This window comes from Mycteria americana, chromosome 2 (assembly GCF_035582795.1).
Source record: "Mycteria americana isolate JAX WOST 10 ecotype Jacksonville Zoo and Gardens chromosome 2, USCA_MyAme_1.0, whole genome shotgun sequence".
Taxonomy (NCBI): Eukaryota; Metazoa; Chordata; class Aves; order Ciconiiformes; family Ciconiidae; genus Mycteria; species Mycteria americana.
The window spans coordinates 123908920-123925681 of NC_134366.1; the positions used below are offsets into that span (position 1 = coordinate 123908920).

Below are 16762 nucleotides of genomic sequence, written 5' to 3' on the forward strand. Positions count from 1 at the left end.
AGTTCGCAGAGCAGGTATTTGTGTTTAAGTAAGCCCTTCTGCACATAACACACACTCATGTGCCTCTAGTTTGCTGAAGTATACACAGGGATTGCTTTCCTTACACATTAAAACTTACGTTTTCATTAAAGTTAAGCTGTCCCTCCATTCAATTTTTTAATTACTTGAAAGTTGGCATTAAGCTTCAGCCATTCATCCATATTTCTTCATAAATCAGCCAAACCTGATGGGGGAGTCAGTTCTTTTCTCCATATAACACACACGTACTGAAGAAACAAAGCCATTTTAACCTACCAAGAAAGATCCTAGGGACAAGTAAGGACACGTGGAAAAGTGAAAGGCAGCCAAGATGTGAGGCCTACTAACCTTGACACACTCCCTGTGATTAAGGGAAAGGTTTGTGAATGCAAAAATTTCCTTCCAGATGTCAATTTCAGAAACAACTCAGGAAGTTAATTTTAGCTTTAACTGACAAAAACATCTGCTGGAATTTCTGTGCAGTGGAACAGATAAGATGCATTTAAGATCATTCACTTAAACACTTGTTCGAAGCATTATCTATAGTAGATCAGCCACTACAGGAATCTTGTGGGGAAGACGACATATGGTGTGAAAAAGGCATGTTTAGCCTGCTCTTCATGTAAACCTGATCAAATAACCTCCTGGCTCCCAAAAAGCCAAAGCCAAACACAAACACATTGACATTCCTAAAGGCCCCCAATGGGGGGACCAAAGGAAGAGCTGACTACAAAAACTCAGCAATAAGAGGGAAACAGCAGTGATAAGTGGATGTTAAATGTTGGCAGGTATTACAGAACATTTTTGTGCAAGGGTTGGGGGGAGGAGGGTGTTTGTTGTTTTTTTGTTTGTTTGTTTGGGTTTTTTTTTTTAAGTTTGGCTCAGATTAAGTTTCCCTCTTAAAAAGAAGTGATTTGAATACTTCCACTTTTAATGTACTATTCTCCTATCTCTCAAATCCTCTCCCAAAAAGTTTTCAAAAATTAAGTCCACTCTCAAACCAACCTAAACTACAAGAAGTCACATCGCCTACATTCTTTCAAACACTCTATGAACAATCAGTAGGATGCAAACTACATTTAAAAAAATCAGAACAAGACAGCAGGTAAGTGGCACCGGCTTCACCTACCTATATATGTACATCTCAACACTTTTAATTCCTTGGAACCAACAGATTTATTCCTACATCTCCAAAACCAAAACACGCACACACCTCCCATCAAAAAATGACCTCCACCTCCCTGTGCAAAACCCTCGCCACTCAAGTAAGAGAGGCAGATTAGAAGTCAGGTTTTCTAGATGAAGGTAGGAAATAGTCTTATTTATACTGACTGCTAAACAGTGTTAGGTACTCTCAACCCAAATGCAGCTGCAGATCCTCTATTCATCTGTGGAACTGCAGGAAGGTATCAAGATTTTATGCAAAATAATCTGGTCTATTCTCTAAGTGACTTGTTTCCATGTGGTTATCACAAAGAAAAGAAACAAAAAAGTTATAACAAACTCAAGGGTGTAAGGATGGAATTAAGTGCTGTCAAAATGTTCTGACCCCCTCACTTTGCACAGCATCAAGAAGTTAAGGTTTCTGCTCCAGAAAGTACACAGGTGGCATCACAGACGATGCATATTTGACCACACGCCCTCTAATGAGCCTTCAAACCAAGAGAGGCACAAACTGGAGCCAGCAGCTCCAGGTAGGTAACACAGTTCTAAAGTCAGAACTGCAGTCAGACATGGCAAACAGATCCCGTACCAGGACAAACATCGCTGCCACCAAGAGCCTCAGAAACGAGGCTAGAAACACCACACAACTCCCATCCCCTGAGAAGGTTCTCTTGGAGGTAAGATTTAAATTGGCTGAGCTCTGGGGAGAAACAGTTTGCATCAATATATTTGTGGACAAATCCCATTGTGTCACCAAGGAGCCAGGTAAAAAAGCTTGACATTACAGCTCAACCCAGAATGTGCTCTACAGCCATTTAATCACATAAAATATGACCATACATTCTTAGCTATACACAAAAAAAAAAATGTTTTCAATTTTCTTTAGCAGTAAGTTATTAACCAGCCAATTTATACACTCATTTTACTCCAACATCCTATACTCTCTTTACTACTAAAAGACATGTAACTCAGATAAACAACTTACGCAGAGGTACTTGTTTATTACTCTTCATTCCCCCTTATAAAAACAGCAGATCTTAAATGCTCCTCCAGTCACCTGCTCCCTAGAGTTCTGACAACATAGTGCAGCGTTAGGGAAACTTGCCAAGTTGTTTCTTTTTTATAGTAAACAGAAGATCAATTCCTGTTAAAACTCTTCAAGACAATGCATGTCAACATGCATCATCATTTTCATGTTGATCATGAATTGCCTCCTTTCTCCTCATTGTTTCCAAGGCAATGAAAGCAATTCAGATGTCCACCTTCACCTAGTGCTCCCCCCCCACCCCCTTCGAACTTCCTGCTCTAATTAGGAAAGGCACTTAGCCAAGGCCATAAATACCACCCTTGCTAACAGCACAAGACTGCAGAGCAACATGCTTAGTTAGCTGCTTTATGTTACCTTCCCAAACCACCCCATTACTCCACCCAAGCCCTCATTTGCCTTAGTCGTTGTCTGGTATGGGAGGAATATACATGCAGAGGTTGAATCGTGAAAAAAAATCAGGTCTCTGACATTACCACATACTTCAACAGTCACTACAATTTAACTATTTAAGATACCAAGTAATTAAAGCATGTCTTGCTTGCTTCTGCAAGATTAAAGATTAATTTCCTGTTTTTACAGAAATCTGGTGTCCCCATCATCATTCTGCACATTCAAAACACTTCCAAAGTAGTCTTTTTGAAACACACTGAAGTCTGGCTTGATGTGTAGCACAAACATTAGATTGCCCCCTCACTGAAACTGGAGAACAGTGGTGTCTATTACATCTCATTAACTCCAGACCTATTGTCCTCCTTTATCAGCAAGGAAACAAACAAAAATGGATCATTTGACAACACAAAATAAGCACATAAAACATAGATGAGACTTTTAGAATAGGACTCCCTTTGTTCCCATTTGAGTTTCTGATGCTAGGCTAGCAATATTTTTCATTCATTCTCGATACCAACAGAAGGATCAAATGACTGGAAATTAAAGAGGCAATAGGAGGCATAAGTCATTAAAGATACATGAAGGAATTAAAATCCACATAGATTTCAATAAGATCTATTAAAAAACAAGCATGTCCATTTTTACATAGCACATTGTATTTTATTTTTACTTATTCATATTTAATCACCAAAAAGCAAGATGTAAAGGAGCACAGTAGCCTTGGAAAAATATTCTTTATAAAATCATAGCACAACCAACTACTTATCAATCATCCCTAACAAAGTTTTAAAAGTTTTCACAGTTAGCTTTTCAGAGATTCCTGTGGTCTTTTACTCACCATTAATGCATATTATAATAACTTAAGAACAGGCAACATCCTACCTGTGTTTTTTGATTCCGTTAGACAGAGACTCCCCACTGCCACAAACCTTTTCTTCACACATGCTTGAAGTTATTGTATCTTTTGAATCCATGCTGTCCTCTAATGAGTAAGCTGTTGTTGTTTCAAACCCACTTAATGATTTTTCAGATTCTGAATCTGCAAAAGAGCAGGTGCATGTTAATGAATCTGCAGCCTGTGCTAGACTTCAGTCACTAACAGATCTTCCCTCTTTGTACAAAACTGAAACCCAAGTAGGCTACTGTGTCCTGATGACAGCATCCATTTGGTAAGTAACTAGTACTGTCACAGACCACTGCAGCTCTGTATCTAGGTATAGACTAAAGAGATTGCGAGATAAGCATGAACACAGTAGATTAAAAATCCTCTATCAAACAGAGCCAAAATATGACATTTTTATTAAACTGAAGCTACTATAACTTGCTTAGGACAAGTGCCAGTATCATGTAGATGCCAGTATGTTACCTAACTAAATACCAGTTAGGTCAACATTCAAGTATTGACTCCTCCCATATAAGATTTCAGTTTGGTCTAAATTCTTAGACACTCGGTGCTGTTCAGCAACCTTCACTTCCCAACTTACTGAACAAGTATCAAAGAACAGAAAGAGATATTGTACACAGTGGATTACATTAGCCACGCAAGTCCCAGCAAAGTTGAAACGATAAGCTCACCACTCAATAAGATAAACTTTGTACTCTGGAAGGCAGGTTAATAGTACAATCCACATCACACCTAAAACTAAAAACAGTATCAACACCACCACCCTTATTTCCAACCAGGGTTTCGGTCAGGTAGTGCTTGACCAGGTCTAGAGAAGAGACAGTCTTGCCCCAAATCACAAAGTTAAAATTTCCTGGCAAAGGGCTGTATTTTTGTTCCATGTTTTTCTTTCAAACTTGACAAGAATGTCAAAAGATTATCCAATTGCAAGTTCCAAGAAGCAAGGGAACAGCTCAAGACAAGTAAAGATGCACCAATTTCTGTCCCATTGGGAAATCTTTTAGCAGAAACCAGGTACAACACTGAATGGTAAACAGCTTAATGCAAGCCTCACCACTTCTGAAAAAAGTGAACCCAAACCATAGTAGACACCATTCCTGCTATGTACTTCTTTCAGCATATGCTACTGCTCTTGGCTGCAAATACCCAGAGAAATAATTGCAAGATTAGTCATTCTCTCACACACTGATTCTAATTCAAAACTAGTAATCAAAACCTGCTGAAGTAGTAGTTCATCCAAAAGAATATCTCAGTCACAGCTGTCCATTGCCAGGTGCTTTCTTTTTTTCTCTTAAAAAATGATGCCAGTAGCTTCTCCAGAACATGTAAATTATATGTTGCTTTGGTGAAGGGGACAGTGACAAGAGGACTTTCTACTACATCCAGATTACAGAAGGGTCAAGAACAGGACAAAATCCTGATGAATGGATGGGCTGTGCCACAACGTCTCCATCCTCTCTAGAGAGAGTGAGATCTGGAAGCATAAAGGAGATCGTTGCTTTCATTAAAAACATCCATCCCTGTCCTCGTCAAGACAGTACTGAAATTAAGCCAGTTGCTAGGGAATGAAAAGAACTGCCAGCTGGTGCTGAGGATATGTTAAAAAAGTGGACTGGCACTCCAGAGAATCTTCTCACAAGTTTCCCCAAATTTGTCAGTCTAGTTCTGTGCCAAATTATGATATAAGATATCAAACCATTAGTTTGGTGGGTACTGTATATAACAAGTAGGATAAGGAGAAGCATTTTTACTTGTGGACAAATCTGTTGTATAAAATACAGATTTCTCCAGAGATCGTAAGCCCAGGTAGCCAGGAAAACACTGTTGCGTATCCAAATATCACAGAGGAAGAGACACTCTAGCAGTGTAACACAACTTGGGCCTCAGCATCCTGACCACATGACAAGCTATAAATCCCTTCAAGGTAAGTATTCCACCTCTCTATTGAAAGAGCTGCTCAACTGTGCCAACAGTTATTGTGACAAGAAAAGCGTGAAGCAAACCCTGTAACATAAAGCAAAGAGCCTGCCTCCTGTAAGACTCCTTTCTTCTTCTGTACCATTCGGGACTGTCTTGTTTTCAGACGAGAGTTTCAACACACAATGTGCTCCATCTGAGTTTCTGCAACAGACCTAGGACTCCAGAGGTGGAAAGGGTGGAATTATGCTGGACTGAGCTCAGCACCTGCAAAGCTCTCCGGAGCTGTAGACGCTGACTAGCCAGCCTTCTCCAGGGCACGTGCCTTACTTAACACAAGACCATGCTATACAATAAAGAACAGTAGAAGAATGAAACCAGACAATGTTATACGAAATTGCTCTCTAGAGACATCTCTACCATTTTCCTGAGAAATGGCTCTCATTGAGAAAGTATGTCTACAACAGCTCCTGCCATCAAAGCTATCAATCTCCAATCCCTAAACCTCAGCTACCTCCTTTGACCCAACGAGCTTAACAAACCTTGAGAGTTTGTTTAGGTGTCAGAGTGAACAAGCCTAGTATTGTATTGTGAGCGCAGATCAACAGGCAACTCAAACTGAGCTTTTCCCTGTGTACTTGCAGCTAACTCTTTTCTGAATTAAGATTTGCATACTCCCCCGTCACTGCAAAAAAAGATTTGTATTCACAAGTTGCTACAGAGCAGCTGTCAAACAGATGACTAGGAGAAAATGAGATTTTTTTTTTTTTTCCTCCTATTGAGCTTAAGGGGGTGTGGGCTGAGGAGGGGGGAGAAAGATTAAGAGTCCCTGTTCAGAAGCCAAAATTTTTAAGTGATCTTTGAGACAAGACCAGGCTGACTAGGAAGTACGCCAGCTCATGAAACCTGAAGTGTCAGGGTAACAGTAAGAACACTGGCTACATTTTGCAAGAGTGGGAGAGCAAGGGGAAACAGCAGAAGCAATGACAGAAACTTAATTCAAGGGAAGTTCATCTCCTATTGCAACAACTAGTAAGTCTTCAGTTCCAGACAGAAAAATTTGGCCAATGTATTTGATTAATAAATACACCTGAGAAAGGTAGTGTTTAACCACTGCCAAGGTTGGGTTTGAATTCTGACCAGGTGTTTCCCATCCCTGAGATACTTGAATTCATTCTTTTAACTATATTCAAGGCAAGAAGTCCACAGGCAGCAGTGTTCTCGCAGAGGTTGTGCAGTATTTTTGGCATGCGTTCAAAAACAGCCACTTGACAAAACTACCCTAAACATGGAAGGAAGGGCAGTAAGTTTCTATGTTTTTTGTACAATTTTCACTTTTAAGTGAGCTGATAACTGGAGACAAACTAGGAAGTGAGCAAAAGCAACAAAACTAGTCTACTACTTCTTGTACCATTTAGGAGCATTATTTATAAACACAGCACCCATTAATGGTACATAACACTTGAAGCTGTACTATGACAGGTTAGCTTTAGATTGTACTAAATATTCCTGTAGCTAAATAACTGCCTTTATAGTAAGACTGCATCTATGTAAAACCATCAATAGCCCGCTCAACACACACAAAAGCTGTGTTTGCAGAAAAACCCACTTCTCAGATAAACCCTTTAAAGAGAAAAATCAGGACAGTCCTAAGCTCTTCCAGAACTGGGTGTGCAATTTGCATATAATCAGGGAATCTTATCTGCAAGGCAAAAATCAATTCTTGACCTGCTTAGCCATTTTTCAGCATTGTGGATGGACTCTGCGTTTGTATTCTGTTTTCACATGCTTCCTGAGGCCTGCATACTTAATCAAAGCTAATAACTTCTCCAGCTCCCTAGGAGATGCATTGGTCTTATTAAGTTTTGCTACTTGTTTAGTGCTTCTTCCCTTCCCCAACTCCCTCCTCCCTCCACCCCACCCCGCTTTAAACATAGAAGCAGAGTTTGACACGTTAAGCATTCAATCCTGAAACCCAGCGCTCCAGCACTCCATGTGCTACTGAGTTTAATTACACATTTCCACCACTCCCACGGCAGGAGGATCAGCGCACCAGGAAGCACTGTTAACTGACCTATTGCTGTCAGAGTTCAGATTAAGAACACCCTTAACTTTGCTGTTCTTAACACTGGATACCACGCTTTGGGAACACAAATAACTCCCATTTCCTGCAGGTTCTTCCTTTCATGTTCAGTATCTACTGCTCTCCCATTGCAGGGATTTAACCTCAACAGTCAGAAAGCATTGATAACAGCGTATCACTTAAAAATAAAAGGAGGAGAGACTTCAGCAAACAAACTACTACTTCAGTAAGCAATCTTACCACATTACAAACGTTTTCCTCACCCCAGTTTTAGAAAAGAATGAGGATATTTCTGTAATTGTGCCCACAGTTTCTACAAACAGAACTACACAACACAGAGTTTTATCAGTGACCAATTTAGTCTATGCCAACATTAGCAGGTAGCATGGCTCAGTTGGAGCAGATTTGCAAGCCAAACAGATGGTGCTGAGGACTTGACACTTGAACTAGCTACATTTCTGGTGGTGTTCTCTTCATAGTAGCTCTACTTTCCTACCACGGACTGCGTGTCCAATAGCAACTGGACTGTATCTTCTGATTCAGCTTCATTCAGGAGTCTGGTTCATGCAATCACATTGCTCTACATTGCTCTACAATGTGAATCAGAGCATGGTAAATGGGGACAAGTATCTGCTGCCGTGAACATATCCTCTTTAATACACTTCTTGTTCAAAAACCTCTTTGAAAAACCCTGCGCTGCTCTGAATTGTCACAGCTAGTGATACTTTTGTTGAGAGTAAACAAGCAGAAGTGTCTAATATGCAGACAACATTCTTTTAAAAAAACCAAAAAACAGCAGCGGCTTCTTCTTTCAACCTGTCAAGTCAAAGCTAACGATTCTTCAGCTCAGAGTGCAAGCCTAGTTATGCAATACTCTCACTTCTAAACTCACTCCTACGGTGGAGATTTAAAAATTCAGAGAACTGTAACTAGAAAAAGATGGTATCCTAATAGAAAAAAAATAGTCTTGAAGTAGTGGCATTTTTCTACTGACAGACATTATAGTTTGTCACATCACCCTGTCAGAATACATTGGTGTTTGCTCAATCTCCTATACAGCCTAGAAAGACAATTCATGAATGTCTATCCAAAATCAAGATCATTTAACTTAATAAAATACTATCAGATTGCAAATGAGGTTTAGCAAAAGCTTTGAAGACCAAGTCCTAGTAGTTTAGATTTCTGGAGATACAAATTTTTAGCTTCTGACAATTAGGCCTAGTCACTGCTCTGTTATGAAAATATTTATGATCACATCCCCTGTCTCATTAGCCCAAGAAAGATGACCCATATTCCCAAACTCTGAGCCAGGGTCATATATCCCCAACTCCTCTGCTCTCACTGTATTCTTGTCATACAGAGACAAGAAGCCTTCTAGTTTAGAGGCCACAGACATGGCAGAAAAGCAAAGGGGTTATTATCAGAATCCCAGTGATTAGCAAGAGAACCCCACCCAAACCACACCCACAAAAACTAATTCCTTTTGTGCTCACAGTGAAAGTTATAGCATGCATCCAGCAGCCAGGAAAATACGTCAGATTTCCCTTTCTCCAGCCCCCCCAAAAAATCAGTGCCCTTCCCCCAAACACGTGCCTTCAGAGACAGAGAGGACCCTAATCACTGCAAAGCACTGGATGTGAACAATCTAGAGAGGAGAATGTAACACAAGTCTGATGAAGTTGACAGACAGTCAAGAAAGTGAGTCTGTCCTGGAAAATTATTTAAATTGCAATCAAGATGAATTATGTCAAGTGACTTCTCCTGAAGGAGAGAGAATTGACACGTTTTTTAGATGTCACACACACGCACTCAACAAGTTTCACAGTTATGCAAGTCCACTCGATGTGATTTGTTTGCAGCTTCAAGTGACAAAAACACCACCTCTCCCAGGTAGAGAGGAGGCTTTTGGACACTTTCATTCAAGAAGATGTAGAGACTGGATCAGTTATAAGATGTATAGTCTAACAGCTCTTTAAAGCTGAGTACTCTTTCATATACACAAGCCTGGCTGGAGAGACTCCATTCCAGCAGCACCAGATAAACAACTGTTCTCTGCTTTGTTGCGACAAGCAAAAGCGCCTGAGGCTTTTCAGCAGAATCTTTCTTTTGGTTCTGGTTGAAGAACCTGTTTCTAGTGTTCCTCAATCTCTTCTCCTCCTTGAAGGCTTGATGAATTTGTTACTGTGCCAAGCAGCAAAGTCTGCTGTTGACTTGCTGTGTTCCTGTGCTAGTGCTATAGTTGAGCATAGACTCCACTTTGCCTGTGTTTATTCTCTGCTTAAGTTGTGCACTGCAGAACACCTACCAAAGAGTCTGGGAACACTGCTTTTCTCCTCTGTCAGAAGCATCAGACAGTTCAGCTTGCAGAAAAAGTAACTCCATACTTGCTTGTGAAGTATGCCATCACAACCTAATTATCTGCTACAGTTAGACTATGTTCAGCCTCAAGTTTTCTCAGATCCTTCAGAGTTGTAGACAGCTGTGCACTGCAGGATGACCCAGTTAGAGCTATTATTGAGCTGGACTATGTACAGCCTCTCTATACAAATGCATGTTGTAATCATCTTGCGCAGTTCAAAGTTTTCCAAAATCACCGTTTGCATGTTCTGCACATGAAAATATTAAAGATACTAAACTGAAGAGCAGACAGGGACAGAAAAGGTATTTCAGAAATGCACACAGGATCTTGATTCATCCTTTTCTTCCACCTGTGACACTTAAGGTATACAAAAGTGAAACAGAACAAGCCTTTCTTAACCTCATTATCCCTCAAAACTAGGGATTTTTATGGACTGATTTTAACAACAAAACAAAAGAAAAACCATACGCCACCATGAAGAAAGCAAGTCAGAAGGCTACCAGAGATACAGTTACATCTCCTAAAATAGGAGCCTTAAGTTTTGCTATTTAAAAAAAGGGCATAGACACCCAAGCAATCAGACCTTTCATGACTGCCCTGTGGTTTTGTAACTTTCTGTCATACTAAGGTGAAACAATACAATTCTACAGGTGAACTCAGGTAAATTTTTAGAGGCCCACTCATAAAGCACATGAAAGATTCTCCCAAAATTAGTTCCACATTAGAAAGGCAGAGATTTCACTTAAAGTAAGACTGTTCCCACCCCCTCATCACCCTCTAATACATTCACCACACACATGCTGGCTACACACTCACATTCTGGACATCATTACTTACCTGAGACAGCATCATAGAACTGCTCTTCACTGATGATGCTGAGAGGCGGAGATCCCTTAACCAGAGACTGCTCTAGTTCATGATGTTCAGTAGCTAGTGTCTCTAATGCTTCTGACAAGATCTTGTTTTTCTCCTGCTCATGCTCCAGTTTCAAATTCCTCACCTATAAGTAGATACATGTATGAATAAAATCTCATCTCTCCGAAGAATGTGTAGCTGGAAGCTACTCAGAAGACAGATTCTAATAAATAAATAAATTGCAATCAGCTGGAACTAAAACCACATGGATTAATGAGAATATTACAGTATTTTTGTGATGACAGGGTTGTTACTCAGCATTTTCAATAGCTGAGAAATCTGACAGTATAAATCACAATTCCACAAGTGAATTCAAGTCAGATAACTATACCTTAAAACGGAGGGGAAATATTTACAACTCTACTTGGATGACCTTAACTATGGACTTAGCAATCGGTTTCTACATGCACCAAGCTCCTTGTACTAGTCTGCTCTAATTTGGGCCAAGCAGCATCATCTAAATTGAATTACAGAGCAAATGTGAACACCAGCTACAAATAACTGCAACTGAACTATGAGCTGAAAACATTTAACCCTGAGGATTACAGAAGGAGGTTAAAAAAAGATTCCTCTACTAACTGATTTAACATCGATATAAACAGCCCTCCCTCCCCACTCCCAAAACAGTTTACAGGGGAGCCAGAAGCTGACAGAAAAAGAAGCCCAGCCACCAGATGGTGGGCCTTTTTTTTAAGCCCACACATGCAATCGGCTCCAGTGAGGATGATGTTATCCACATTTTGAGTCCAGGACTAGTAAAGGGAGAGCAACATGTCCTTCCTATTTCCTCCTCAGTTTTTTTGCTGGTGCTTTCCTGCCTCCTCTTTCTGCCAGGGGAGGGGAGGGGAGAGGGCTGTAGCTGAAGGCCCAGGAAGGGCCTCTTCTCCCAGCCCAGCAAGGCTTCCATGTACTGCTACTTCTTCAATCCCTAAACCATTGACTCTTTTCCTTTCAGTCCCTTTCTCCCTTCCAGTCCCTTTTTAAAAGCATCCCCAGCCCCTGCCTTGTCCTCTAGTCTACCCTCAAAGGTCAGTTTAGAACACTAATTCCCCCTCCACTAAGAACAGGCAAGGACATGACAATCTCTTAGAACAGTTACAGGGACAACTTACACACTTTCCTAAGCAACTTACACATATACCAACATCACCTTTTTGAATCTAATTTAAGAGCTGTTCATATATCCTATCTGGTTACATTTTACATTAAAGCTTTACTTTGGAAGCTTCAGCCCCCTCAGTTATAACAACCACTCAAACAGTGGATTCAGAGTCAGGCACAAATGAGGGGGTGCAAATTTAGAGGCTAGAAAGGAGATATTGAAGCAGATATGCCACTTCCGGAAGAGAGTTTCTATGCTGGCAGTGCAGTAACATATCCTCTGTAGAAAGATTTATGGAAGAAATTTTCACCCCCTCAGTTGTGCCAAATACTAAATCAGCTGGTTTGGCTGCCAGGCTCTGAGTGTAAACGGGCAATCCAATTAAATGATAATTAAAAGAGTATAAAATTGGGTTGCTAATTGAAAGCAATAAAACCAGTAAGTCACTTACTGTCTAACAGTTTTACCCTGAACAAAAAGAAAAGTCTGGACTAGTTACTGTCACTTTCATTTAAAGATCACTCTGACAGTACCAACGAAGCTAATTACTGCAGTGTTTCATACAAATCAGACACGCCACTGCAAAAGATCCCTTATAAAGCAGTTTCTGCAGGGGTTACATTTTGTATGGTATCAAACAGTGAAGAAAACGCCCATTTGGAGAAACAGCATCAGTATTTCACTCTCCTGAGAGAGGGAGGGTGGAGGACTGAAAATAAAATGGTACTTCTCATTCTTATGAAACAGCAAAGTAAAACCAGTTATTAAAATGGTATTTGCAATTGTTTTGCAGTATTGAATTAGATGCCTTTATGCTCTAATGTTTTGTTTTGATAAATGATTTGAGTGATTTAAATCTTTACTTAAAACTTAAGTTTCAATGTTATTTAACAGCAAATTGAAAGAAAATTGAAATATATCTAACAAAACCCAGATGAACTTTTTTGCATTCCCTAGAAGCACAGTAGTGTGATTAAACAAGCAACAGATCTAGGCTTAAGATAACACTCCCTCCCCTCCCCCCTTATTGACTTTAAAGTTCCTCTGCCCTATCATAATGTAGAGCTACTCAGAATTGCAGAAGGCGTATTGGAAACAAATTCCCTTTTTGGAAAATAAATAGCCAGCTTTATAGTAAGATTCACTTTTCTGTGTACTTCTAGACTTCCTATCTGCCAAACACTTACTAGCACAGCAATTAAACACTACTAGGAGGTAACAAAAAAAGCTTTTAATCTGTTACATTAGCAGCACAACGCTAGCCAGCAGCTAAGGAAAAAAGAAAACATGTTTAACTTTGTTGCTTGTAACCTTTGGGATGTTCATTCAAACCTGAATGAACTGACTTTAAAGCAACCTTAACAATACCCGGGGGCTGGAGGTGAAAGTCCAATATAAAACTTTTGCCAGCAGTACTGAGCTTGTGGGATGGACAGACACATTCAGAGAGCTGAGAGGTGGCTCCAAGAACCTCTACATCTTAGTACTCAGTGAAAGGTAAGAGTTTACACTACCAGCTCTTTGAAGGTAGTGGTCTGGAAATACTGCCTGTAACTATACTATGTCCTTACGCACCTCTATGGTGTCAATGTGAGAACTAAAAAAAAAAAAAAAAAAAAAAAAGATGGTTCTACTACCATTATTTGACTGATTTCAGCTCTAGAAAAGCAATGCTTGCAGAGATAGAGTTAGTACAACCTTCATGTACTCTCAGTGGAGAAATAACCTTGTTTTAAATAAGCATTCTGTTTATTTCTTAAACACAAAGCAGCTTTAAGCGATACCACCATTTTGTCACCTTGTCTTTACTGACACGATAAATCTCCTAAAACCTTCTTGCAGTAATTTGGCTGTAAGGGCCGGATGGTTTTTTTTGGTGTTTTGTTTTTTTTGTTTGTTTGTTTGTTTTTTTTTCCCCAGAACCGCACACTCCATTCTCCTAAGCTTAACAGGAAATACGCAGGCAGATTGGCACTATTTTCAAAGCGTAAGTTTATTGAACAACATAATGGACCAACCGAGTGACAAGTTTTCCCAACATGTAAGAAGTAGATTGCTGTTATGCATAATTTTGCCACACTCTATTTTTCATTTGCAAGACTTGGCCAATGATTAAGTTCTGAGGTGAATTATCATCTTCCTGGCTACACCACCACCATTTTTGGAGATGACACTTCAGCTTTATCCCTTTTCCCAAAGTTTTTTCTTCCCCATCCTGTCCTTCTTCAGCATCCCAACACAAAAACAACTGCAAGATTACAGAAGGAACCTCCAGACTAGTTTTAAAAATGCTTATTAACAAAAAATCTTTAGGATCTATGTATAAAGCAGGAAGAGGTACATAAAACAACAAAGAAAACATCCGCTTTCAGAAGCATATGCATTTCAGTCTATTAAACTGGACGCAGATAGACCAACATTTTTCAGTGGAATATCATCTGATTTTGTGGAGTTGCATTAGCTGAGTACCACACTATTTTACATGGCGACGCAAATATTTATATAAGGTAGTAAATATCACACCAAAATTATGCAGGTATCAGCGTATACACAGCTCTGGAAATCCAGTCTGAGCACACCCAGGAAAATATCAGAAGACACATTTTATTGACAGCCTCCATAAGGCACAGCTTGTGATATAGCTGTGGTTTCTGTACCTTTAGTAGTGGTGCCTGAGCTGAGAAAGAGACAGATAGCAATTCACATTGTACTGGGTTCAGCTCCTCATCCTCCAGCTATGGAACGGCTGCCATCTTTTTGATCCCTGTCGCTGGTCCCCGCAATGCCAGTGCCACCATCAGCGTTATAAGCTTTCATTGAGCTTCACAGGGACAGCGGCACAGAGTACTCTAGCAAGCCCAGCAAGAGGCCAGCTGAGTTCCCAGTGTTCAACTGGTCAGGCTTCCTACCTTACCCTTGTCAGGAGCTATTCTGCACAAGAGCAATTACAGCTATCAGTAAAGTTGAGCTTGTGCTTGCACTGTTAGACAGCAACAGTCAAGATCAGTCTTGTTTTCATCTCTAAAGACAGTATTATTATAGTGAAACTTCAGATTTATAATGGCTGATGGAAACTATCTAGCTTTGTCTCACAGAAGTAAACAATCACTCAATCATTAACCTTATAGCTATAGACGCAGCTATAACCTGATACTGAAGTCTTGCTGGTTCTGTGTCAGTGTATCGAGTCAATGCAACAATTTATTTTTTTTAAAAATAATTCTCCAGCTGAAGAGGTTTGATATCCAAGTTCTGGTAACTGGTTTCACTTCTAGTTTAATTGAATGGGAATCTGCTTCCAACAGCTTCCCATAAATATTTGAGTCCTTCAGGCTGTAAGCACTGAATTGTGAGTTTAAATAGTAGAATTGAATTATTTTAGCAGTCAGACCTCTATTTATTTTAATTTTTTAAAAGAAAAGCAACAAGCTATTTGCAGACACTTCTATTGTCTTTCCCTGCTATTAGAAGTCCTGCTAGGCACAAGAACATGGTTTAAAAGTTAACTCCTTCACTGCATATTACTAGCAGAAAATTCACGTGCCTATTCCAAAATATCAAAAAGCTTATCTGTGTGTAACAAACAGCAGTCCCATTCCTTTCTGGACCCTCAGCTTCCATGAGATAGGTGGTAGACTAGTAACATGTACCAAAACAGTATGTTTTGTGGTGTTTTTTTTTTTTTTTTAACGTCTGAAGTCTTGAACTATATCGGCGCAGCCTGTAACCAAGGCTTCTCTGTCATCCTGAAGATATCTCAGTACAATACACAAAATACTTGCTTTGTTTGGTGCTGGATGCTTTTAATTTAAATTAATGCCCAGCAACAGTGGCACTTTTGTGGGGTAGAAAAGGGTCACACCACTGTATGCCCAGCTAATAAACGATCATCTCAGCAACATGCTATCGCAGCTGCAAGTAAATCCTAAAAACACCACATAGAAAGCAAGACATAGAACAAATACAGACACTTCAACAATATGTAGGGCTACCTGCCTTTAACATTAGAATAGTAAATTAAAAGACAGCATACCTTAGCTTTAGGTTCTCCTGGACTGAGAGAGAGAAAAGACAGACTTCACAACACTGCAGTGTGGTTTAGTCGAATTTTACTTTCAAAAGCACTCAAATTCAGTGTAAGGAGTAAGAATGCCCAAAATATGCAGACTTTCGAGTTGTGTAGGAAGGAAGAACTACCTCTTTCACATAGCAACCACCAGGGGATCTGAAGCCAGACTCTGCCAGTGTGCCAGTACGCTGCGTACCAATTCTGCTCTGCAGTAAGCTGAGTGCAGGAAAGCAGTCTATGACACTGCCTCACCGATGTCTCTGACTACTCAAAAGTGGGGTTTTGGTTTTCAAAATGAATGGCTTTGTCCAACTGCCACAGAAATTCCATCCTCCCGAAAACGTCACCACTTATGGGACATTTGCCACGAAGCACAGATGCAAAGTGCAAGCAAGCTAAGGGCTAGTCTAACACCTGGCTGGAAATTAACATATAATCAACGAATTAGAAAAACTCTGCTATAGTAGAACTGACAGTTTTCTGTGGACATCTCCTGACATTAAGAGCTGTAATCCTGCTTTCTGTAATGAAGTAAATGCCAATCAAACCTGCCATTTGTTTCACACTACATCTATTTACATGAAACTGTTAGTTTCCAGGGTCAGCTACTCCAATACGACATACTATCCTGAAAGTCAGAACCTACAAAGCTCTGTGTTGCAACACATTACACTATGGAAAACTACTCACAGGAAGCACTGGGAATCTGAAGCGAGGATTCTTTACCTTCTTCTGTGATCTTCATATCAAATGAAAATCCCTACCAAAATCTGAGGCTAACAGTGCAAATCAC

General features: G+C 40.0%; 1 protein-coding gene across 7 annotated transcripts in view; it reads right to left on the reverse strand.

Annotated features, from left to right (window-relative positions):
• OSBPL1A (oxysterol binding protein like 1A) overlaps positions 1-16762 on the reverse strand; it is a 78015-nt gene that overhangs the window by 17706 nt on the left and 43547 nt on the right. For all 7 annotated transcript variants that reach the window (XM_075494489.1, XM_075494490.1, XM_075494492.1 and 4 more), the window contains 2 exons: positions 10721-10883; positions 3503-3659 (listed from right to left, as the gene is read on the reverse strand). In XM_075494489.1, coding sequence (XP_075350604.1) covers positions 3503-3659; positions 10721-10883 — 320 coding nt within the window. The remainder of the gene's footprint in view (positions 1-3502; positions 3660-10720; positions 10884-16762) is intronic.